We start from the raw sequence: 26,908 nt of genomic DNA, 5'->3' as shown, positions 1-26,908 counted from the left end.
AGCCTGCTTGTATTGGTGATCAGGATGAAATAACTTAAACACAGTTCTAGGATGTTCTTTCCAATGGAAGTTCATTCTTAAGATTTCATTTGGCAGCTTAGTATTCTTCAGGATCACATAGTGCACTGTGATTACTCCTACCTCACTATTTATATTGCAGAAACAATACCAGGACTTAGATGTCTAAGCTTTTCTTTTTCTTTGACCAAACTCATTTCTGGAAGGGAAGGAAATATCGCTGTCTCATGCCTTGATATTTCCATATACTTAGCATAGTGTATGAACTTTCCATACATGTGCTTTTGTTCAAGAAAGGTTTGCCAAATGAAAAGGCTTAATATTAAAAGTGGTCACTGACTCCCAGAATGCCCACAAAGGGAGTGTGCTCTCCAGTTACAGCCCCAAACAGGGTGAGCATAATGAACAGAAATGCTATGAACAAAGGCAAAACATCAATATTGACCATTAGGCTCTGAATATTAACTTCAGGTTGAATGAACATAGTAATCGCACTTAGATATTACTAACAAATCCTTTGATTAGACAGTAAATAATTATCTTATCACTATTGCAAATACAGTCACCAATAGTATAAAATATGCTTACAGGTACTGGACCTTAAAAGACACTTTCTCTCTCAACTAACATTAACCCTGGTTACCCTACTTGGCACATATGAACCTAATTCCACTTAACATTTTCCACCCTCTCTTAATAATCTCACCAAATTATGCATCAAATTTTAGTTTCTCTTGTTTCCCTTTAGTTAGAGACCCCAAATATGTAAGCTTCTTCTTCCTATTTTTATCTTTACTCCTATTGTCTTAATAACTCTTTATTGTGTGTGTGTGTGTATATATATATATATATATATATATATATACGTACGTATTTCTATCCATTCATCCAAGCCACCGTCCATTAATTTTCCCAAGTTGGCCAAAACAAGTCCCACCTCCTATGATCTTATAGTCAGTTGGAAGAAACAGACTTTGAATTGCAAGTTGCAACTGCGTAGCCAGTAAGAGTCCCCTCCTTATTAATATCCGAGGAACTATGAGACAAAATCCTAGGGACGTTGACTGGTGCTGACTGTTGTACAGCAGCATTGTAATCGTATTTTCGCGTGCTGCTTTCAACAAAGCTACTTCAGAGGCCTAGGAGTGAGGATTTAGGGAAAACAGGAGGTGCACTCGAGTGAGACACATTTTTAGTAGACTCTATCCAAATTTAAGCTCTTTCAACTCATTGCTTGGCAACCGGAGAAGCAGCTTCACTCCTCAAAAGCTGAGAAAGAGCAGAAGACTTGCAGAGCACTTGCAGAGAAATCCCTCAGGGAATTTTTTTAGCCAGATGTTTACCGACTTTTGTTTAAAACCTAAGAGGTGGAAGAGTATAACCTCTGTGCTGAGGACAACACATTAAGTCCAGAAAGAAAAGCAGGCAGTGCCTCAAAAGTGAGCTTTCAGAATAGCTGTGCAACGACCACTTTTGAGAATCAAAAGTCTCCAGGAAGCATATTTTTTATAAATAGAAAATGTGTTTATTTTCCTATTTTTTAATAAATGAGAAGTGGAGTAAAGCAAGGAATGATTTTTTAAGTATTTGGATCATAGATAAGAGTACAGACAGAACTCTATAATATTCTGTTAGGTATCATCTCTAGAATTTACTAGCTTTTAGTATTTTGCTAAACTTCCCCCTTTTTTGCTTGGATTTTTTTTCCCCCAATCAAACAGACCTCATGCCTACTGCAGTGATGAACAGTCATACGCAGGCATGATCGACTTTATTAGCTGCTCCAGTCAAATATAGTTACTCAGGCACAAATTCAGTGTGATTTGTGTGAATACAAGCATACACTAATTGTGCTATTCACTTCTGAGTTTCTAAACATCTGTGTAAGTTTATTTTTTAGATTATGAGCTAGGTATCTCTCTATGAAATTTAGCTTATTTAATCCTTCTCAGCCCTCTGGGAAAAAAGTGCTATTATTAGCGCCGTTTTAAAGATGAGGAAAGTAAGAGACAGATTTTAGTACTTGCACAGCTATCCGGTTTACACAGACCCGGGTTTTGATTATTGCTCCACTTACTGACTTACAAACCTGGGCTCTCAACTAATTTGCAAAGTTACTTTCAGAGAGCATTAAGTGAAGAAGATAAGAGCTGTATAGCTATTGTGCAAAATTGTTTACCATCAACCTTTATTTATAGACTGTTTATCTTTTTTTCTTCTCTTTATCTTGTATGGTAAATTCAATCACCCAACACAGTTGATTGATGTAATTTCTTAGGGGGCAGAGAGATAGTACAGATGTTAAAGTGCTTGCCTTGCACTTGGCTGACCCAGGTTCAATCCCTAGCATCATGTATGGTACCTTGATCACCTTTGAGAGTGATCCCTGAGCACTACTGGGCCTGTTCCCAAAACAAACAAACAAAAAGTGGTGATTTTTAAAAACCTGTTTCTATAAAAAACAACAACCAGAATCTTTTTGCTTATGGGGAGCGATAGCACAGCGGTAGGGCATTTGCCTTGTGCACAGCCAGCTTCGATTCCTCTGCCCCTCTAGGAGAGCCCTGCAAGCTACAGAAAGTATCTCGCCCACACGGCAAAGCCTGGCAAGCTACCTGTGACGTATTCAATATGCCAAACACAGTAACAACAAGTCTCAAAATGGAGACGTTACTGGGCCCGCTCGAGCAAATCAATGAACAACGGGAGGACAGTATTTGTTGTTTTTTTTTTGTTTTTATTTATAAGACCGGTATATAAATCCACTAGTTCACATCTGAAAGAATATATTTCTGGGAATAAAGTTAACCCTATTAAATACACCTAGGTTAGGACCTTGAATCTCTGCTACAGGCAAAAACATACCAGGCCGTTAGTGCCATATATTCCTTGGGGATACAGCCCCACTCAAACACTTGCTCTCTGTTATGGCCACGTGGGGACTGGAATGGTGGGACACTGCATTTTTGTTTGCTGTTGACTAAGATGCTAACTTATGTAATGTGTAATTCAAAATTTTAACCAAAACCTCTGTTTCTCCTTCACTATGCCTATTTAGGACATATTCCTTTTTCTAAACAGTATATGATACACAGCATTCGAGTGAGTTTTCTATCCCAATGCATTTAATTAGGATGTTGTGCCATTTATTTCTTACTGGACATCCCTCTTTCTAAACCATCCTTGTCTTGGTTTTGCTAAATTTAAGAACAATGATAGTCTCAGGTGAATAAATGTGCGGAGTCCCCTTCTATATGATGTGTGGTTAGCCTGATATACCCATGTGCCATGCAGAAATTGAAACAAAAATTATAACCAGTTTTAAGACTCCATGAAAAGCCCAGGGGAGGGGCTGGAACAATAGCACAGCAGGTAGGACATTTGCCTTGCACAAGGCTGACCTGGATTCGATTCCGGGCATCCCATATGGTCCCCTGAGCATCGCCAGGAGTAGTTACTGAGTGCAGAGCCAGGAGTAACCCCTGTGCATTGCCAGGTGTGACCTAAAAAGCCAATAAATAAATAAATAAAAGCCCAGGGGATGGTGGGTGCAGAGGACTCCTGGATTTGGACATGAGCTGAATATGAGACTCACAAAGATAAGCACCACATCCCCTACCCTCAAGACTCACCATGAAACAAAGGAGGTCTCTTGGACCTAAAGCATAACAATCTTTTTTTTAATTTTTATTAGTGAGATACCATTGAGGTACAGTTGTAGACTTACAAATTTACAAATGTTTGCGCTTGGGTTTCTATTATACAATGATCAAATACCCATCCCTCCACCAGTGCCCATTTCCCACCACCACAAATCCCAGTATCCTTCCCACCCCCCATCTCCCCCATCCCACCCTGCCTCTGTGGTAGGGCATTCCCTTTTGTTCTCTCTCTCCTTTTGGGTGTTGTGGTTTGCAAAAGAGGCAATGAGTGGCCATCATAAGCATAAAATTCTTAGCTTCCTTTTATATGTTAGTGTTTTAATAATTATTTAATGTAATATAATGGCATTCTCAATAATTGTAGCATCTTCTTTGGAAAGATAACTTATTCTTTTGTTCAGTATAATGAACGGACATTTCTAATATGTTGAGAGAAGATTGCAGTTTCCTACATTACTAAGATAAACCCTTGAAATTAATAGTCCTCAGCAGTTGTTGCTTTCAATGATTAATTACTGTTGGCACATTTTTCAAAGGTATTCTCTTTAGCTATTTTCTTTCATCTTGAAGTATCCTTTTTATGAATACCTTTTCATATGTAGCTCAAATATTAGTAAAGGTTTGTTTTGTTATATAGGTTGATGTACTGGTTTATAATTGTAATACAGTTTATAACTATAGGAAAATTAAATCTCTGATACTGTAATTCAGTGGGGGGTTAAATACCATTTTATGACAAATAGGATTATTTAACAGTTATGCAAGTAGTCTGGAATAATTTGTCTCCTCAATCTGTCAGGGCCCCAGAATTCATCTCCGTTCATTCTGTGAAATGCTGTGACATAAAAACAGAGTTTGAGGCATTCGCTATTCCAAATGCCAGAGTACAGTAAATAAATCTTAATCCCTGTCCTCGTGGAGCTTATGTTCTAGAAGGGGCAGACAGACAAATGAGAAAATGAGTGTGTAACTTTAATTAGAGAATAAAGAAGAAGAGTTACAGGGGTAGTGTGTGTTGAGAAAGAGAGGAAGAGAGAGAGAGAATGACACTTTATATAGGTCAGGGAAAACCTCTCTGTGAAAGGAGCATTTGATGGACAAAAAAGAAAGTGGTTCAGATGAATGGCTGATGGAAAGACACCCTAGAGAGAGTTAGCAACAAATTCAAAAGTGAGGTGAAGATATATTTGGCATGATCAAGGGACAAACTAGGAAGGCACTGTGATTAATTTAAAGTCTTTTAAAAAGAGGGTTAGAGGTAGATAAGAACAAAGAAACTGCAAGGATCTGATCACAGACTATTTTATCATCCATCCAAGGTAAGAACTTTGGGTTTGACTCTGTGATGAATGGCTGTTGGAAGATGTTAAGGAGAGGAACGTTATGGTTGGTTTTACATTATAAGTGACTGTTTAGCTTCCAGCATGGCTGTGGAACTGGTGACCAACTGACACCGTCCATTAGAGATTGCTATCAAGGAGTCTACAAATCTCCTCTATTCTTCACCAACTTTGCTTTGTCTCGCAGCAATAAAATGATTCTCAAAGTTTAACAAAACACCATGGGTATTTGCTCTGTGAGTTGCAGTAGAATGGGAAAGAATGTATAACGAACTCACACCGTCATCTCATCCATACCGCAAGGAGAGGAAAAATGAGTTACATTCATTTAACTTAGCCATCAGCAGTGCTGGGAAAACAACTCCCACTGAAGTGAGTCAGGAGCATCTTCATAAACCAAAGCAAGCATATTATGCCTTAAATGATGGCTCAGTGGCCTCAAGGAAGCAACGCACCTTCCTAAGCACCTAATTTACTGCCAGGCTATGACTCAGTCTCAGGGAAAACCAAACCTATTATTGCTTACTCAAAATACAGTAAGTGCTGTGGATAAACATTGAGACTATTAAAAGAATAGAGTTAATGTGGCCAGGAAGACAAATCATGTAATCTAGAGCAATTCTTAGGCTGTATGTGTATATGTGTATGTCTGTCTGCCAGTGACCAGTTGCTGTTGGCATTCTATTTGTTTTCTCATTGAATTTGCACATACAAAATTTGGTGTAAGAAGTTAAATATCCTATCTGGTGGCCTCACACCTGATTCATTTGTCTTCTGTTTCTAATGCCAGATAATTAGCAAATTTGTGCCTGACAAATGGGCATGAACCACCCGGCTTCAAACTCTGTTAGGGTTACCTCCAAGTATTTGTACTGACCTTTATTCTGGTTCCTTAGCTGAAAGTCCCCCTTTTCATTCTTTTTCTCTGTGGTTCAGTATATGAGTATGCTCTCACTAGATCTGAACTACAGAAAATACAAACTGAGTGTCTGTATAGTGTAAACTCACTAGAGTATCTGTGTTTGTACCATGTTGCTTCTGGTGACTGGGGTTCTTCTAGTGATGTTACAAAGCTGAAAGGTGATTATTAAATGCAGTTTATTATCTTGTACTCATATGTAGTGTACCATATTACTTGTCATTCATAGTGATCATATTGGCTCTTGTTTGGCTAATCATAGACTGATTAACTACATTCTTTTAGGTGCTATCACAGTAGCAACTTTGGTCATCCTAATATGTGGTTCTGAAGGAACAGTTGTTAGCTTTCCACCTCAACTCTTTCTATTCGTATTTGTACACTGACCTAGGGTGGCTTTTTATTTTTAATTTTTGGGGGGTCACACCCAGTGGTGTTCCTAGATCTATGCTCAGGGATGACTCCTGGCAGGGCTGGAGATTCCAGGGATCGAACACAGGTCAGCCAATGCAAGGCAACTGCCTTATACGCTGTACTACTGCTGCTGGGAATGACAACTGCTGACCCCAAAACGCTAAGCCCCATGAATGTCAGCATCTACTTTAGGATAAACAGTGGGCATGACAGACAAAAACAAAATCTCTGTTGATTTGTGTGAATATAACACCGATAATTATTCTTCTTAAGTCAGCAAGAGATGATACGGCATATTCTGCAAAACAGTGAAGATGTTCCAAAAGGCTCTAACTCACTAGTAAATCATGCATTGTGATTCTGTAGACATTCCTTTCTGGGACCGGAGTTTTTACTTGCCTTTTAGCTAGAGAAAGCAGCATGGAATATATAAACTCATCTGAAAATGTTTTATTTCATATGAACCAGCACATGAAAGTCTTCAATACTTTCCCAACCAAACTGACCTTTGGGAGTCAAGCAGAGAACACAGTCTTACACCCCTTTTCCAATGATGAGCTCAAGAGCGAAGGGAAAATAGATTCATGATAGGGTGGATCATGGGTGGGGTTAATAGGATGTTGAACTCACATGACTCTCCGTGTAGGATAATATTGGTTTGTCCTTTCTGCCTTGCCACAGTGAGGTTAAGTTAATTGGGTTACTACCATCACAGTGCTCCCATTCCTCTGTGTTTATTTGTAAGCTCTTTCTTTGTGCTCTTCTTCCCCAACCGGTCAATCACCTTTATCTCCTAATCAGACTCTGTTAACTTTTAAATATTGCTTTTCTCCTTTCCTTAGTCCAACAATCATTTAATTAACATCTTAATTCTACCTTTTAATATTAGTTACTTTGTATGGACACAGGAAGAGATACATTAAGCTTGTACAGTGGCTCTCCTGGGGACATCTAGCTATAGATCTCAGACTACAAGTGCTCAGGCCAGATTAATCTTTCCTAACCCTAGCAGAGTCCTAATCCAGCTGTTACTTTTTGAGTCATGATATAATTTGTCCATGACCATGCTTTTAACATATAGTTAAATATTATGGCACTTTGGTCTGACCCATTTCGATGCCAGGGTAGCTCACAGCTTGCCCTGCATCTGTCCAGTTCCTCGTCAGGAACTTACTTTTGGGATGCTAGGAAGTGAGGGCAAGTGAGGCTTAAGTCAAGAGAACAGATGCCCAGGGGTGAGTATCATTCAGAGTCAGTTAACTCCCAAATTACAAAAGCATAGCATTAACTATCGTCCTGTGTCTATACAAAAAGTACATTGCTCTGAATTAATTATGCAAAGGATTTAAGAAGAGAAAAGCAATATTTACAAGTTAACAGAGCCTGACTAGGAAATACAGGTGACTGACCAGTTGGGGAAGGAGAGTACAAATAAAGAGGTTACAGATAAACACAGAGGAATAGGAGCACTGTGATGGGAGTAACCCAATAAACCTAAACTCCCTGTGGCAAGGCAGAAAGGACAAACCAATGTTGTCCTACACTCCTTGGCAATATAACTTTAGCAGAAAGGAAAAAAAGGATGCACATCTGGTGTCTCTCCTTTACAATCATCACCTTTGCGTCAATTGTTTATTTTAGCTAGAAATCATAATTTAAGAGGTTCTGCCTGAAACGAAGTAAAGGCGTTAGTTTTGAGGACTTTGAGCTCCTTAAAGGGTGAGATCTTGGTCTTTATTCTCGGGGAAGGTGTGTCATTTGCCCTCTCCTGACACAAAGGAATAGAGTGGGCATCATTATATGGCAACATCTCAGATTTATTGAAAGAGATTTTTAAAAAGAAGCAATCCAACTGCTGATGTTATTCACTTCACACAGGTTGCAACTTATAATACTGGGGGAGTATGACTTATCACATGCACTTAGAATCACCTTTAGTATGGAATCAACCTGAGCCATAGAAGTAAATACAAATGTATTATGAATATTTGAATTCTGAGTCCCATGGATTGTTTTTAAAATAATATATACAACATATTTGCCGGCATAGATTTTTTATCACCATCTGGTACAGATTGGTATGAGATAAATAATTTAGATCCCCTCTGTTGAGATACAGTTTCATTATCCTCTTCCTCGATGCTGTGAAAATTCTTCAACCATCGTTGTAAAGTGATGACAGCCCTTGCCAAAGCTATTTGCTAAATCACAGTTTTAAGAACCAGGGCAAACAGCAGTTGAGATGTTCAAGGAGTGCAAGTGCTTTTTATTGAATTAAAAATACTAATAATCCACGGCATAAACAAGAAATTTAAGAGAGGTTAGATATTTTTTCACAATTACCACTAATCTTTTCCCATCGCTAGTGGATTTTTAGTCTCTGAAGATAGATACTGGGTTTGGAGGAGGTGTTTTGCCATTCATAAGGAAAATCTCTGCTTCTTTTGGTTCTGGCCTTATTTTTCCAATTTGGCTTGAGTTGTAGGAAGATAGTAGAGGGCCTTGAATACCAGGCACAGGAGTTTGGAACTTATCCTGTAGGCAGCAGGAAGCCATTAAAAGATTTTGAGCAGGAGGAATGTAAAAAATAGGACTTGTTTGGATGTATGTTTGGTATAAAAGTGCAATGATAAGATATATTAAGGAAGCATTATGGTTTTTTCACAGCATGAATGTGACTAGAGACTTCATCTCTACTAGCTGTCTAGTTCTTAGAGCGTACAGTAATGAATAATGATAAATAAAAGAACAAAGTAGAAATTGATAATGGGAATACATTTGTAAAGACAGGGACTTTTAGTGGTCATGGTCACTGGTAGCACAGAATAAAAATCATTTTAAAGGGTGACGTAGTAGTATTTGTTATCTTTTATGAGTTCTTTGAAACCTCTTCTGTGCTATATAATTACCTTAAGTTTTAAGTGTTCCCTGCAGGGCTAATTTATGCACCTTGCATTCTCATGCAAATGTTGAAACAGTCTATGCTGTTGAAAATGAAAGCTGAAAATTATTCCAAATAGATCATGGTGGTGCAAAACTTAAGAAGTCTGAATCTTTTTTATATATTTTTATAGTTCACATGATATCTTTGCATTGTATTTTTGAGGACAATGATATGTAGGTGAGGTGACACATTTGAAATTTCAAATTGCATATTCTGATAAATAACTAATTTTTCTATTTCAAAATTTAATGTTATCAAATCCTGTTTTCAGAAAATGATATTAAAATGATACAGTATTGCAAGAAACACAGAATCAAAAAATCAGTTTAGCTAAGCTTCTTGATGAATTATAGCCAGATACTTGGTCTAAACACTCCTGTAAAGTAACCACATTTTTGGAATCCTGGTTTCACCATAGAGGCTTCAGCATATCCATAACGCAGGTTATGATAATAATAAATGGCATCATGGGTGATGACAGTTTTGTCATACATAGGGAGCTACACATCTAACCATTCCAGTTTTTTTTTTTTTTGCTTTTTGCTTTTTGGGTCTCAACCGGCAATGCACAAGGGTCACTCCTGGCTCTGCACTCAAGAATTACCCCTAGCGGTGCTCAGGGGACCATATGGGATGCTGGGAACCGAACCCGGGTCAGCCACCTGCAAGCAAACACCCTACACGCTGTGCTGTCACTCCAGCCCCACCATTCTGTTTCTTAACAAAATGGAATTCCCTCTTGTACTTGCATTTGTATTTAAGAGTGTCTCCTTTCAATGAATTTTCTTAGCATTTCTTGTACTCATCCTGAGCTTTCTTTTTGACATTTCAGTTATTTTTTTTTTTTATTATATACTGCCACTGTCTTCTGGTTCATAGAGTCTCATTTGGTAAACTCGCTGTGAATCTCATGGGAGTTCTTTTCTAAGTTTCTTAAAAGATCTAGACTTTTTTTTCTGTGCCACGCAGAGAAAACATTTCAGATGGGGCCGGAAAGGTGGTACGGCAGGTAAGGCACTTGCTTCACGTGTGGCAGACCTGGGTTTGATCCCCAGCATCATATGTGGTCCCCCAAGCTGCTCTGCAGAAATGATCCATGAGCACAGAAACAAGAGTATGCCCTGAGCATAAACTAGTGTGGCCTTAGAAACAAAACCTAAAGGAAAGGAAAGAAAACACACCAGCGACAAATAGATTTACACCTCTGTCAGGCTCCTCAATAGACAGTAATTTTACAGAAGAACATAGCTTGCCCTGGGTGTCCTTTCTCACATATTACCCTGAGCACCACTGGGAATTTGGACAGGAAGCAGATATTCTCCAGCAGAGGAGAGACAAATTACATTTTCACCTTTCCCAATAAACCTTTAGAGAAGGGGCATTTCTCAAAGCCTCCAAGGTTAGAGAATTGAAGAAAACAACTTATCATGTTGCCTCTGTCTTATTGTTTGTTTGAACTTCTTGTTTTCTTTGTCTCTATCCCTTCCCTCTTCCTTTCTGAAGCATGCTTGCGCGCGCGTGCGCGCGCACACACACACACACACACACACACACACACATCCATTCGCCCTCCCACATGCAGGAGGCTGGTTTCTCTTTCTCTTAGCCTGTCACCCACATCTGCACCTAGAGAGACAGAAGCTGAATTTGAGTAAACACGCTCCAGGGTCACCCCCTGGAAAAGTCCCAGAGTAGAAAGATCACTGGAAAGAAAAAAAAAAACTAGCCCTGACCTGTCAAAATTCAGGGGTGACCTGGGAGAACATTAAAGCAACACATTTACATAAGATAAATGGAGAGCTGCCAAGCCTGAGTTGTGGAGAAAGCCGTGAGCTGGGAGAGGGGTTGCAGTCCTGGCTGGTGCCTTGTGTTTATTAATGCTCTTCCTTCCTTCTGCAACCCCGATGGGTGAAGGCTGTTGGGTCCTCCCCATTTTAGCATCCTGGGAATATCTTAGAGCTGAGGTTGCTTTAAAAGAAGAGCCTCTCACTATTCAACACCCGCTCCCTTAAACAGTTCCCAGATTCCTCTAGAAGGAGCTGATTCCCTACTCGGAAAGGATTCTCCCACACAAGTGTGAACGCCAGGTTCCAGTGAATTCATATCTCTGATTCCATTTCTCCAACCACAGGGGAAAAAATATTCTTAGAGACAAATTAAAGTCTCCCAAACTCCACTGTGTTACCTTCGTAATATTCATCCTTTTGGGGGGTGTCCACACCCAGCAACGGATAGGGGTTTTTCCTGCCCCTGCACTCCAGAATTACTCTTGGCGGTGCTGGGGAACCTATGGGATGCTGGGAATCGATCCCGGGTTAGCTGTGTGCAAAGAAAGCACCCTACCTACTGTCCTATCTCTTTAGTCCCAATCTACTGTCCTATCTCTTTAGTCCCTATCCTCATCATGTTTAAACTGGCCTCTCTCTTTCCCTTGACAGCCATACATTTTTAAGCAGTTGGAGCAAATTCTACTAGTAGGCAGTTCTTAAACCTAAGATACTACTAGCTTTTTCATCACTATTGTTTTTAGTAACCTACATTATGGAAGTAGCAAAACAGTGGTTTAGAACAAAAGAAGTCAGATAATAATATTGTACTTTTAGTGGCATAGTAATTAGAGTGAGACATAGAAATGTCATTTGGCCCATTAATACTGGATTCTTTCATGAATCTCTTTCATATCACGTGTGCTCCCTGATACACATTATAATAATTCACGTTTTAGAATCTTCAGATATTTTAAGCCCCAAATTAAAAAGCTAATGTATCCTGCACTTGAAAGGGAGTCACTACTGAATTCCTTTCAGAAGTGGGGAGAAAATCCTCTACTTGTTAGTTTGCATCGACAGCATTAGTTTCCATCGGCAACATTCGTTAGGAGAGGTTGCTTTGATGACACATAAACCAACCAGAAGCAAAGACAAAGGGAAGGGTTCCCATAGTGGGCAGTGCCAGGGCTGTCTGCCGCTGCCATTGCCTTTTGTGACCCTTCTTTGAGCCCCCCCCCCCAACCCATGTCTCTCTCCTTCCAGATGCAGTATCAGCCCAGGCCCATTGTCCAGAGTCAGAAATTGGGGAAGGCAGGCGTGCACAGAGCCGTCTATTCAAGGAGGTGTGGAGCACATGAATAGGAAGGAGGAGGAACTGAACCTCCAGCAAATGTTGGAAGCGTGGGTGGAGAGGCGAAATGACATGGCAGCCATTGTCTGCACAGTGACTTGTATTTGGGTGGAAAGTGAGCCAGTGAGCAATTGCATTTCCACAGAAATGACTTGTGAAAGCTTCTGTCCTGTGGTTTTCTCACCTCTGAGGTGGGGAAGCCAACCCTCCCAGGCCAGAGAGATGTAGATGCCCGTGAAGTTCTTGCAGAGAGCAGCTGTCAAAGCGAAGTCAGTTCATCATGTACTCAATGGACCTCCCACACTGGGGCACTGGGAAGGCTCTTTGCATCCTAGTTTAGCATGAATTCTGCTCGGTGAGCTTGAAGTTAATGAATTGACTCCCCCATTCAGTGTTGCGCTAAGTGACTGTAACTAGCATCCCCTCATTAGTTCTTTTCTGGTGGTGAAAGGAAAATGGACTCTCTTCATAGAACAATTCCTCTCTGACTTGCTATTCTCAGAAGCCATTTGCTGGGGTCATTTGCTCTCACAGTCCCAGAGTCCTCTGCCACAAATGTTCTCATCCATGTTTTATAGATGAGACAGGGGTGGTGGCTATTGTCCAGCATTGCCTTCTGACTTGTGCAGGCAAGAGAGAAGATGAGGACTCTTCTTGGAAAGTTTTTGATGTGGACCCCTGGTTAGAGGAAGTGAGCCCCTTCTTACAGAAACAAGCCGCATGCAATTGAATACAACTGCTAGCCAACACAAATCAAAATTGAAATCATCAAAATTGCTTGAACTACTCGAATAGTCTACGTATGCACCACGGGGTGCTTTTATTTCTAATAGGCTGCCTACCTCACCATGGGTATTTTCATTGATCTGGAAGGAAAATTCTCTCTCTTTCACCTGACAGCTTGTTGAATCCCTGGGAACAGTTTTCAGAGTTCCAGGTCTTTGAATTTTAAAGAGGGGCTTCTACCAGCTACAAAAAAACATCCTATTAAGCTTATTCTCTTCCTGACTGCAATATACTTTCCACAATATCTTCTTATAGCTGGATTTATTTACTTCAAAGAATTCAGCCACAAATTTGAAAGCATCAGAGTAACATCAGATACTTATTCAGTGGGTTCAAATGAGTTTCAGTAACCAGCAAACGTGGGGAAGTTTAATGTTTAGGAATCTTAACTCATATCTGATTCGCTATTTTATGTATTGGGTCAGTCCCGCTAAAAGAAAAGCCAATATCCAGAATTAGCACACAGACCTTTCCTCAGAGTACGAATTTCCTCATTTTTTGCAGGTTTCCCACCTAGAGCAATGCACTTTCCCACAGAATTCAGTTAAACTTTGGTCTAGCAATATTTTAAAAAATAATGTGATACCTGCTGTATTTTCTGAACCCTAGCTTCTGTCAAAATGAAGTATATCTTTAGCCACTGAATGGGATTACCTTCCAAGAGGTTTTCATACTAATTTGGCCTACCACCCCCTTTTCAGAGAAAGAATTTCACAGCTTCTCCCCTGAAAAGTGACCTCCTTTAAGTAAAAACAAAACAAAACAAAACAAAAAAACAGAAAACATCCCCCCCCACCCCCCCGTTGTATCTGATGCCTCACTCACCCTCTCTTTATTCCAGAGCCTCCAGAAGGAGGAGGTTATCCACTTCCGTAAACACGTGTCTGCCCTCTATTTGTCTCTTAAGATTTGGGTTTAAACTAACACTGTCTTGGTACAGGTATATTGACGTAGAGACATGTGGCCCTTCCTTCTTTGTCACAAATCTAAGCAAAAAAAACCCTTCCATTTCAAAATGTTCATGGACAGGCAGAAAGTATAGCAGTTAGGGAGGCTCTGGAATGAAGAGAGGGTAGGTGTGGCCGCAGATGCAACTGGGCAATGTTTTCTGGTTTTGTATTTTGCTTAAAGGAGTTCACTTTTTTAGGGAGGAGCTGAGTGATTCTTTGTCCTGAAAAGGGGGTGGTCAGCCAAATTAATTTGAGAACCTCTTGGAAGTCAGTCCCACTTTGCTTGCATGGGCTGACCCAGGTTCCATCCCCAGCAGCCCTTAAGGTCTGCCAGGAATAAGCACTGAGCACAGAGCCAGGAGAAAGCCCCTAGCACCACCGGATATGGCCCAAAAACCAAATGAAAAAATGTGTTTGGAGTTCAGTGAGGTCTGTAGATCTGGTAATTTTTATGTACTTTTGTATCACGACACAAATGACCCCTATTAGGTTCTGTAAGGAATGCATTGTTTCTGTTTCTGTTATTGTTTTGTCTCCTGCTTTTTTTTCTTGCTTATTTCAGTGTGTTTCATAAAGCAAATTGTTTCCTATAATTTGACAGCCTGAGTAATTTGTTTCATGAGACTGCACTGAAATATATGAAAATCCAGAGGAAGCCGAGTCAAAGGACTAAAATGAACTCTGGCACTAAAATATAGCAAAATCGGTGTACTGTTCTGTTTCAAACAGACCATTGGTTGACGGATTCAAATATATAGACATATCTATGTGCATACATTTCATTTTATTGTTTGTAAGAGATAGTGGAGAATAAGCAGTAGCCAGCTAACTTCTTTCGTGGGTTAGCATAAAGTAAAATTAAAACTATTATTACATCTTAAAATGTAAAAATGCTACCAAGAAATTTTAATTGCAATCATGTGAGGCAAAATAGCCCTATGTGCCTATCCATCCTAATGGTTATTTGTGCTCCTTTACAAATGGTAGCTAATTAACATGTACTTTTAAGTCATTTTGTTTCACGATATTCCAGAAGCCCAATTTTCAGCAGTTCATTTCTTTGGTGCTATGGCTCGAAGCACTGCAGCCTTTTCAGTCCACTGCAGACTCAAATGAAAAATGAGAGGAGGTGAAACTATTTTCTGGGAATGAAGCTTGGAGAACATTTAACACAACGTATAATTCATCCGCAGCCCTAATTTGGGGCAGAATTAATTTCCTTCCATGTTAAGTAAACACATATGGGCAGACCCTCCATTTTTTTGTAAATTGATTCCATAGTGAAAAAGAGCCTTGAGAAGGAAAGAGAGTTTATTTGTTTTTGTTTATTTGGCACTGGATTTCTGGTCCTGCATTAAAAGTAAACCCACATTTCACATTTATGGAGCAGTACAATTTTCAGAGATTTTTTTAAAATACTTTCCCTTAAGGGTACCTCATCCAACTATCTGTTAAAGTCAGCAGGACTGGTAGGGTTAGCTCCATTTTATAAAACTCAAATGAAGTAGAATCAAACTGATATCTTTGTATTTTTGGACACAGACAAAAAATATAGGTTTAATATCTATATCCTGCTTAGCCAGAAATCTCTTGATCCTTGCCCATTAAGCTTTTCTTCCCTCTTCTCCTTCTTCCTCCTTTCCCGCTTACCTCCCTCCCTAACTTACCACTCTCTCTTCTTCAGTTGTTTTTAACTGAATTTATCCCTAGGCTACTTCCCTCCTTTTGTAGCCTATTCTCTCTGCCCACGCAAGCAAGTTCTATCATGTCCATCTCCACTTCAAAACATCTCTAGTTAGTGCCACAATTAATCTCTCTTTTTTGGATCTGTACAAAGGCTCGTTCAAATTCTCTTCATCTGGTATTCCAGCATCTCATTTATTAATTTCATCATACATGTACTGAAAATTTACCAGAAACTAGACCTTATGCTAGGAGCTACCCTCGAGTATCTCAGAGGCCAGAGGATATTAGAGTGAATAAGCTATACTCTGTGTATCATAGATTTATAGTTTTGCTTAACTACAGTGCCATGGGTGATTATTGACTTCCCCTTCCCCAATCTATCCCTTCTTGTGCTTTCATCTCAGTAATGATGTTCATTCACATCAAATTTACTGTCAGAGAGAACATCAAAGTCCTGAATATACTAATACTAGATTTTGAAATTGCCATAGAGCGGAAGCCTATTTAAAGAAGATAGAAGATGGGTAGTTACAGCGTCACCCCATGAGTATAATTTATATTTCAAGATTCTATTTAAAGTTTTTATTAGAGTTGAAAATCTAATTTTAATCTGCATATTATTGTCATTAGGCTGGGAATAATTGATGCACACAAGTCAGACCTGCTTAAATAAGCTGCTAACTTTAAGTCTAGGAAATTAATTGTCATCAGAACATGACTCAGAATTAGATGAGTGACCCCTGCTATTGGTAGTAATTGTTAAATTAATTGGATCTTCAGGCTACTGAAAATGTGGCAGGAAGAGGTGAATTGGGAGGCTTAAAGAGAGGAGGAGAAAAATTTATTACAATATATTTATAAAACCTTCTGAAAGAGGAAACCGTGTTATATTATGTTCACTTTTTAAAGTTTCTCTAAATCCCCACCAATATATCTAGAAATTGTTTTTGTATCAGCGTTATATGATGCCTGCTTTTAAAATGTTATTTGTAAATACAACAAATGGTATTGAAAGGGTCAGAGATGTGACTCAATGGTACACACTTTGCCTGTGCAAGGTACCGGATTCAAATGCTGGCCAGAAAAAAACAAAAATGGCTATGCAGGAACATGAATCTATTCCAGGATTGTGTTTGTGACATAACAATGCATTTGTTAAAGATTACAAACAAGGTGGGATACTTTGATTTTGGACTTTATTCAACATTCTGGAGCTATTGTTGACATTTTGTGTATGAATAACCTCATGAGACTTTATTTTCTATATATCCTAGAAAAATCCATGCAACCCATTCAGAATATTCTTTGGGGGGGAGGCTAGAGATATATTACCACATGTAAGGTGACTGTCTTGCACTTGGCGAACACGGATTCAATCTGGCACTCTATATTGTCTCCTGAGCACTGCCAGGAATGATCCCTGAGCACAGAGCCATGAATAAGCCCCAAGCAATACCAACCGTGGTTCCAAAACCAAAATAATATCAAATAAAACATTGTTGAGAGTTATGTGTTAAAAAGAAACATTGACAACATACCAAGCAGTTGTCAAAGCTTCCCATGCGACTAAGATACAGACTCAGTGAAGCATTTCCTCCTTGCCAGCAGTGCCATCACTGAAAATACAAGAGCAGGGGGAAAGTAGGAAAGGCTGCCATTAAGGCCTATATTTTCTAAATTGCATTTTTCAGTCAACAGTGCATTTAGTTACGGGGCATGTATTTTTTGTTGTGGATATGTTAAGGATGCTTACATGACATAAATGATGCGCAACATTTTTAAGCTCTTTCTTTTGGATTGAGCGTATAACCACACATGGTGTGCTGAGTGGCATGGCTTCTGTTAGGGAAGCCACCATCAGTAATTCACTCTGACCCTAATTGGGAATAGCTACTGACACAGGAGACAAGCCTTTTACAGGCACACCGTAACATCTGATAGTATTGTATAGATCCAAGGTTACTGATTGTGTCAGTACCTCCTTCACTTGTCACTCAAAGCCTGTGGAGGTCTAATAAGTGCAGCTGTTTTTCTCCACTTGTGACTAAGTATTCTCTACAGACTGGATGCTAGGGGGATTTTGTGGCTATTAATCTGAAATATGAACGACTGGTTAATGTGCCAGAATAATGGGTGCATTTGGTGGAGAAATGGCAACTCAGGAATGCAAGTGTATGGCCATAAAGCAAATACAGACTATACAGGTGATGGCTTTAACTTACATAGATTGAACAGGGACAGGTGAGGGGCAGTTCTGAACAAGTGGCCATTGGAAAAGAGAGTCAGCGGCACTGGCTTCTCATTGATTGGGGTGTGGTCCTTCAGTTTGGGGAACTGTTGCTGACCCAGCTGTTGCAGAGTCCTCCTTTAGATCAGTAAATCAAGCCACTTCCTGGAAGGAATTCAAGAATACACTTTGCATGCAGATGAGGGCAACTGAAATCTCCCACTACAGGTCTTCCTGTCATTTCAGTTGATGTGTCTTTATTTAATTGACATGAGGATTTCCAATATCTTCTCTTGTTCAGTGATATTTCAACCTTCAAAGAACTGTTTGGTCCCCAAATAGTGAATACGTTGTTTTTTAAAAAAAATTGATTCCATTCTTGCAGCTCGAGTAAATTCTTCATTACCTAAGAAGATATGATCAATATCACTAACGGATCTTGATCTGTTAGATAAAAAGATTTAGTATTTACTGAGGAAAATTTTTCTTGAACTTGAAAGGGAGATAGAGATGATGGCATAGAGGAGAAAGTTTAGAGACGGTATTTTCACGAGTTGAAAATATGTTGTTCCTCTGCAAAAGCAGAGATATGCAAGAGAAGAAAACAACTTTTAAGAGAAATTATTGCATAACATGTTAGCAGATATAAAACACCTTTCCTTCTCGAGCCCACCCAGTATTCGTAGCTGTAAAGACTACTTGACATTATTTTCATTCATTCATTCATTGTCATTATAATAAGTCATTTATCCAGTGGGAATTAAATACAGAGCACAGTTATTGTTGCCTTTTTTAGCACCTACATATTCTCCAGGTCACTCTGGTGCTCTCTTAAAGAACATCAATAAATATATCTAGATAATACAAACATTGATTTCTTTCCATTGTATCTGCCTATTCTCCTTGGAATAGGGCTTCCTTGGCTAGGATCAAATTCTGTTTATATTTTTATGTGCATTAAGCCTGAGACAGAGAGAAATGTAACTGCACTATGTTTGCTTTGGTAGCCTTTCTGATGTTGAATGGGATGTTCACATTTATTTCTTCCACATTTGATCAAAATCAAGTCTCATCTGCCTACTCATTCCAGCACTGGATAAAATGACAGTGTCACACACAAAGAACAGAACACTCCCTTGGTTTCTTCAACATTCTTTTTTTGGCTTCATTTCTGTCCTTCTCTACTGAGTTTTTAGTCCAAATTTAGTGGAGATGACTAAGAAATTGCCAGGATGTGACAGAGAACTCAGTTCATTGAGTCCTTCCTTGCCATCTTCCAATAGTTGTAACAATTGCCAAGTTTTTTTTCTCCTAATGTAGGTGCCAGTATCTTTGTAGTATCTGCTATTCTTAACAGATACTAAATCACACATGCAGGATCTGTTCATGTGGGGACAGCATCTTTCTACATACAGCTGCTTTCATTATATGATATTAAGAAAATTCCCTGTAGATATATACTATTTTGTGGTTTGGGTCACACCTGAAGGTACTCATAGGTAATTCTTGGCTCTCTGCTCATAAATCATTCCTGGCTGTGCTCAAGGACCATATGGAGATGCTGGGGACCCAGCCCGGGTCAGCTGTGTGCAAGACAAACACCCTATCCTCCATGCAGAATTTTTCTGGTGGTTTGTACTTCTGAATCATGGGATTTCTCAGATTCAGATATGAATCTCTAAAATTCGAATGTAATAAAGAAGAGTTGAATGGTCTACTGTTTTCCGGTCAATAAGACCACTAATTCATGAGAATAGAAGATAGATTGTGACATAAAAGAAGTTCTCGGGACAGGAGCAATAGCACAGCAGGTAGGGCATTTTCCTTGCACGTGACCAAACTGGGTTCGATTCCCAGCATCTCATATGGTCCCCTAAGTATCACCAGGGGTAATTCCTGAGTACAGAGCCAGGAGTAACCCACGTGCATTGCCAGGTGTGACCCAAAAAGCAAAAAAAGAGAAGTTCCCTGCCTTTGGTCATTAATCGTATATATGACTGAGTCACAGGGCAATGATTCTAATTGATGTGATCAACTGGGAGAACTGATGGGAGCAAAGATACATGTATGATAAAGTTCTGACTGGGCGAGATCATCATCTGTGATCCCAGAGGCAAATACATCTGAGGGATGAAGGGAAAGTCAGTAGATAAAGATGTGAGTGATATTCTAAATCAGTGTTTCTCAAAGTGGACAGAGCCCTGGGGGGTCACTGGAATGGCCTGGGGTGCAGTAATAGCCTTAGATATCATTGGGATTGGGGGCACTTCCTGTTGCTTGCTTAAGGAAGGTAGGTTTCAGAAAAAACACCTTATGAAATTTTTCTTCTGAAAAAGGCTGATTATTCTGGGCAAGTTTGGGACCCTCTACTCAGGAAATAAATGGCATTTGTTAAGGCACCTATGATCTGAGGGGATGAGATTGAAAGTATGGTAGTAACTAAAGTGTACATAATTTTAAATGTTTTATCAAGCTGTCCTTTTATTATAGGCAAGGCAATGGATCAAAAGTTCCTGGAACACAGAATGTTTTAATGTTTAAAAAGTTGATTATTTTTTTTTGTTTTTGCGCCACAGCTGGCGGTGCTCAGGGGACCATACAGGATTCTGGGGATCAAAGCTGGGTTGACAGCGTGCAAGACAAATGCTCTACCCACTGCACTATCAGCCCAGCACCCCAAAAATTAGTTTGAAGAGGCAAATCTTTTAATATAACATGAGACCACATGGGAGGCTATTCATGCCAGTAAAAGTGTACTGTGCAAGTACAAAGTAGAGCACTGGCAATGATAGTGGAAGTTCATGATGTTCATGAACTTCAGGGTCCTCTGAAGTACTAAGTGGGAGCACTTGACAAATGTTGAGCTCTGACCTATTGGGATAAGGAGAGAGGACATAGTAATAGAGGTCAGAGGAACTGTGGTTTTAGGATTTATCTATTTTTCTTAGTCTATTTGGGGGAGGGGTTGACTTTCTATCCATCCTTCAAGACTCACCTAAAATAACACTCTCTCTGTGAAGCCTGCCTGCCTTCAGTTTCCAAGCAAAATTCTGTGTGTATGCGTATGTTTGTGTGTTGATTGTTTGGTTTTTGTTTGTTTGTTTGGACCACACCTGGTGGTTCTGTGCAGGGGTCTTCTTATAGTTCAGGGGCCTCTCCCAGCGGTGCTCAAGGGAATATGTAGTGCCAGAGATTGAGCATGGGTTCCTGCATGCAAAGTCTACACTCACCCTTGTGAGATAGCTATCCTGCTTCATTTTACTGATAGTTTCTTTCACTGTGAGCATTTTAATTTGATGTAGTCCAGATTGTTTAGTTTTGCTTTGGCTTTCATTGTTGTTGGCGTTGAGTCCCCAAAGATATCATTGAAATCAAAATCAGGTTTTGGCTTATCTTTTCCTCTATGCATTTTATCATTTCAGGTTTTATGAATTTTATAGCTCCAGATGATTAAAAATATCCAAGTTTTAAAGCTAGTATGTGTTAATTTTTGTGTTTGGGGGGAAATGCAACCTCACAAGAATGTTTTGTTCCTCTTTGCTGAAGTGACTGAGAGTGCTTCAGATCCTGTTATTTGGATGATGTATGTTGTTTAGGATGATATCTCTTATGAAAATGAAGGCAGGTAGAAATATAGAGCCACAGTTCAGAAGAACAGATTTCCAGGAGGCTTGCAATAGCAAGAGTTTCAGAGCTTTTTAAAAGAATTTTGTTAAAATACATTCCCCAGGATATCTCAGCAAGCTGAAAAAATTATATTTTCCTTGGCGCCACTGTTGCGTGCAAACAAGTGTCTTCCACATTGGCTTCCACTCCTTGTGAACCCTCTGCTGTTGCATGGAATGCTTAAGAGATTAAAACCCGTCCTTCATTTCACTTGGCTTTCAAATGGCCATTTTTGATAGCTGTTCTTTATACATACATGCACATATACAAAAGAACTTGGAAGGTTTTATTTTATTTCATTCCTGAAGCATGTGTTGAGTCAGGAAGCCTTCCATTGTCTGGGCAAGTCCAAACAAAACACAGCCAGTGTGTTGCAGAAAATCACATTCCGTTCACTGGGGTGCTGTGTCATTTCTGTTTTTCATTTCTAACTTATTGTAAATTCCTTGCTTTTATATTGTTTTGTTTGCAAATGTTACTAGAAGGCAAGGATGAGGTAAAGATTTTGTTTTGTTTTAGGGCCATTTCTGATGGTGCTCAGGGTTTCCTCCTGACTCTATGCTCAGGAATCACTCATGATGGGCTCAGGGCACAATATGCAGTATGGGGGTTCGAATCTTGGTCAGCCTACTATAATCACAAAAGAAGATTTTTTTTAAATCAGGGTCCAATGATAAAAAATCAATTTTGTTTACCAAAAAGTAGCCTTTATTGTAGCAGCACCTTAGAATTACTGGGAGCCAGATTTTTAATACTAAAATATGAATGTCAGTCATGAGCAGTTGACATTTATGGTAAATAGGAACTGGGGCATATATGAAAAAAGTGCAGTTACTTCTGTAAAGTAAGTTTATTACCCATATTTAACCTGAAGGGAACAAATCTTCATGTGAAGCTTTTCTGATGTTTTTAATCTCCACCTCTATTACTTGTCCACTGTACTATATTTCCATGACTGGTTTGACTTTTTCTATTACTACAGAAAGCTGATCATTTATTAGTAAAACCAGCACTTTGAGTGTGTTTTTTTCTAAAACTTCAAGTGAAATATTTTATACAGCTTGGGTTTCCAATGATATAGTTCATGCCATTAAGATAGAAAACTTGCCATTACAACCTTCAGGAGTGTCCTCACTTCTGAAGGACAATCTCACATGGTTCACCATGAAATCCATAGCTGTAAATATTGATCTTTTGTTTATTTGCTTTCCTTCCAGGAACATTTCACGCCTGAGTGCAAATTCAAAGAATCGGTGTTTGAGAATTATTATGTGACGTATTCTTCAATGATATACCGTCAGCAGCAGTCAGGCCGAGGGTGGTATCTAGGTCTGAACAAAGAAGGAGAGATCATGAAAGGAAACCATGTGAAGAAGAACAAGCCTGCAGCCCACTTTCTGCCCAAGCCACTAAAAGGTAAGCTTCATACTTTAGGTGAGATGGTTTAAATGAGCAGCGGTATTAAATCAACCTTTACCATGCTTTAGAAGAGTGGGATAGAATCTTTCACATTAAGACATTGATATATAAAAAGTTATAAACATTTTACAGTCCTCAAAAAAACATGAAAGCATTGCGAATAGCACCTAATATCTTGATTTTAAATTCCATTAATACCTTCTCACACAGCAGCACCTTAGACGCAAGTAGCTTAAATGCTAATTCAGTGAAGCCAGTAACACCAATTATACCAAAATGGTCCCGGGCAATAATACAGAACAAAAATGTATACATACTTGACACTTCTCGGAAAGCTTCTGGAATCCCTTAAAGGGCCCAGTGATAGAGTCCACAAAATTTTCATTGATAGTTTTGTTCTCCACACATTATCAACAAACTAGCAGCATATTTGTGAGTACGGAAGATAAGAAAGGACTGAAAGCCTATTTTTGAAGTTGTGTGGAGGAGTGATAATAAACTAGATATGAAGAATTATATGCCAAACACAGTAACAACAAGTCTCACGATGGAGACATTACTGGGCCCACTTGAGCAAATCGATGAACAATGGGAGGATAGTGAACAGTAAAGAATTATAAATAATAAAATTTAATAATAGATTTTTAAAAAGAAGATCAGGATGTTAAACATAGTAGGAAAGGGGTAGAAATGCAAACAAAGAATAAATTGTTCAAGAGTTGACCCACCTGGGATCAAAATGTGGGCTTAGAGATCTATTGCCCAATCAAATCAGTAAAACCCTGCTTTAAAGTGCATTTTCTGAAGCTTGGCAACTTCTGTTTAAATCTCAGCATGACTCATTACTAACTTGATGGTCTTGGGAAGAATAATTATGTGTGCTTCAAGTTCCTGATCTGTAAACCATGGATAATTGCACCTACTTCACAGGATTCTTACTTGCATTAAATGAGATCATGCCTGTGAAGCATTTAAAATACTACCTAGCATGTATTATGTGTTCCATAGTATAATCTTATACTGCTCTTGACTGCACTACACAACATAGTATTTACCATTGATTACATAAAGAAATGTGTTAACAGATTCTTGAGTTTCATTAAAGCACATGAATTAATATTTTAAATGCTTTTAAGTTTCAATAAGTACTTCGTTCAGTAAGTTGTAGGTCATATTTAAACTTTTGAGAGGCTTAGTAAACACATCTTCCATAAATCCTAGTGCAGTGTTTCTCAACCTTTGTTGGTTGACCAGGGCCCTTTACCAGTGCTGATTCCTTCCTGCTGGGCCCTGACTTACTGGTTGCCCTCCAGTCTCTTGCCATGAGCACCACCCCCCCTCATTTATGCGTTTTTCACCTGGGTTTCCTTGGAATAGCGTGGGATCACACAGCGACTGATATGTCCCCCACTTGAGAAATGTTGCGCTAGTATATATCACCACAAGCAGTGGAAGCTTAGCAAGAGAATTCTTTGCAGACTACTGTACCAAGACTGGTTTGGGCTTCTTCTCATCCAGTTCCTACTCAGTTGAAGCATAGTTTTGTGGGTCTGGCTGAAATTCTGGTAACCAGAATAAAAGTTGAGGGCCAGCATGGTGTGCCCATTCAAATGCCCTTTACACATCTTTTTGTGCTTTTGCAGTGGCTATGTACAAGGAGCCGTCACTGCACGATCTTACCGAGTTCTCCCGATCTGGAAGCGGAACCCCAACCAAGAGCAGAAGTGTCTCCGGCGTGCTGAACGGAGGCAAATCCATGAGTCACAATGAATCAACGTAGCCAGTGAGGGCAAAACAAGGGCTCTGTAACAGAACCTTACCTCCAGGTGCTGTTGAATTCTTCAGCAGTCCTTCACCCAAAAGTTCAAATTTTTCAACGACATTTACCAAATAGGCAGAATTCACTATTCTCTCTGCCTTTCGTTAAAACCTTCTTATGATCTAAAGCCCCATGATTTAGATTGAGCTTGTGCAAAAGATTGCCAAGTATTATCACAGAACTAAATCTGGGAGAAAGACTGCTCAATTTTCTCATGATCTCACTCTTGTTTGGGGGATGACAAACCAAAAGTATTTCACAGCACTCACTAATGCTGATAAAAAATGCTCTCTAAACCAAGAAAAATGAAAAGACCACAACTGCTCTTCAAAAAACAAAAAGAAAACAAAAATAAATGCTTAAATGTTTTGTGGGGGCAAAAAAATTATGTGAACTGTGTTGTTTTCTTGGCTTAATGTTTTCTATCTACGCTTGACTCAGATGTATCCTTTACTTTGGTGTAGTGCAAATTTATGGTTTTTGGAAACTCGGTGGTTTACTATTTGACTCTGTGTCATTTAATTGAAATCAACCAAATTCAGGGTTGAATCTGAATTGGCATCTCAGGCTCAAGGTAACCGTGTTCTTATGCTTTCACCAGTAACTTTGTTTTAGATTTGTAGTATTCTGGTCGAGTTCTTGTGCTGTACATTGTATGTAGAAATTGAGTTCTATTGTCAACCCCAGTGAGTAAAGACTACTTACAAATATTTATCCTGAAGTGTAGATTTCTCTTAATTCCATTTGTGTTATCACGTTACACTGTTGTGGCTTCTCGCATAAAGACAGGAACTGTGGAACTGTGATGTCTCTCGTGTTGTTAAAATAAGAAGTGTTTTATCTGTATACGTATGAGTCCTCCTGTTATTGTATTTGACACATGAATATTGTGTACAAGGAAATGTTAAGACTGGTTACCCCTAAACAACATATACTTATACTTGCTTCTGGAAAAGTGTTTAAGACTTAGCTAGGTTTCCATTTAGATCTTCATATCTGTTGCATGGAAGAAAGTTGGAATCTTGGCATAGAGTTGCATGATATGTAAGATTTTGTGCATTAATAATTGTTAAAATCTGTGATCCCAAAGTGGACATAGCATGTACAGGCAGTTTTCTGTCCTGTGCACAAAAAATGTTTAAAAAAACTTGTTTAATATTTGTTGTTGTATACACAAATACGCACCGAATAAACTCTTTATATTCATTCAAAAATCATTGATGTGTATTTATTGAACATCTATTTCATGACATTAACTTTTGTAGAAACAAGAGTTAAAAAATTGCATTAAGTGCACTAGTTCACTGCCATTCCGACAATCTACAGCCTAGAGATTCATATTAACATGAATACTCTTGGTGGTATAGAATGTGTTTCCTTTTCTTTTTTTTTTTATTTGGACCACATGCAGTGATGCTCGGAGCTGCTCTCAGTTCTGTGCCCAAATCATTTTGGGTGGTGCTCAGGAAACTTTGGGTGCTGAGGATTAAGCCCAGGCTTCCGGCATGCAAAGAATCTTCTCAGCCCATTGAGCTATCTCCTGCTCACAAAAGGAATGCTTTTTAAAGTATCCTTGATCCATCGAAGGGACTACCAAGTAAAGGGTGCTTGGGGGGTCTGCTCAGGATGGGAGATGAGAGCTGAAAGTAGACTATAGACCTAACATGATGGCTACTCAATACCTACAGTGCAAACCACAACACCCAAAAGGAGAGAGAGAACAAACGGGAATGCCCTGTCACAGAGGCAAGGTAGGGTGGGAGGATGAGGTGGGGGTAGTGGAAGGGCTACTGGGATAATTGGTGGTGGAGAATGGGCACCGGTGGAGGAATGGGTACTTGATCATTGTATGACTGAAACGTAAGCACAAAAGTTCGTAAGTCTGTTACTGTATCTCCCGGTCATTCATTAAAAAATTTATAAAAAAATATATTGAAA

The 26,908-nt window shown here is 39.2% G+C and overlaps 1 protein-coding gene across 2 annotated transcripts in view; it reads left to right on the top strand.

The window, feature by feature from the left end:
- FGF13 (fibroblast growth factor 13) overlaps positions 1-26,182 on the top strand; it is a 612,089-nt gene extending 585,907 nt beyond the window's left edge. For both annotated transcript variants that reach the window (XM_056130211.1, XM_056130212.1), the window contains 2 exons: positions 22,950-23,148; positions 24,795-26,182. In XM_056130211.1, the coding sequence (XP_055986186.1) occupies positions 22,950-23,148; positions 24,795-24,931 (336 nt within the window). In that variant the 3' untranslated portion in view covers positions 24,932-26,182. The remainder of the gene's footprint in view (positions 1-22,949; positions 23,149-24,794) is intronic.
- The last annotated feature ends 726 nt before the right edge of the window (positions 26,183-26,908 follow it).

The sequence above is a fragment of the Sorex fumeus genome, unplaced genomic scaffold (assembly GCF_029834395.1).
Source record: "Sorex fumeus unplaced genomic scaffold, SorFum_2.1 ptg000075l, whole genome shotgun sequence".
NCBI classification, from domain to species: Eukaryota; Metazoa; Chordata; class Mammalia; order Eulipotyphla; family Soricidae; genus Sorex; species Sorex fumeus.
The sequence above is the reverse complement of the archived record's forward strand: the minus strand, read 5'-3'. Positions and strand labels throughout refer to the sequence as shown.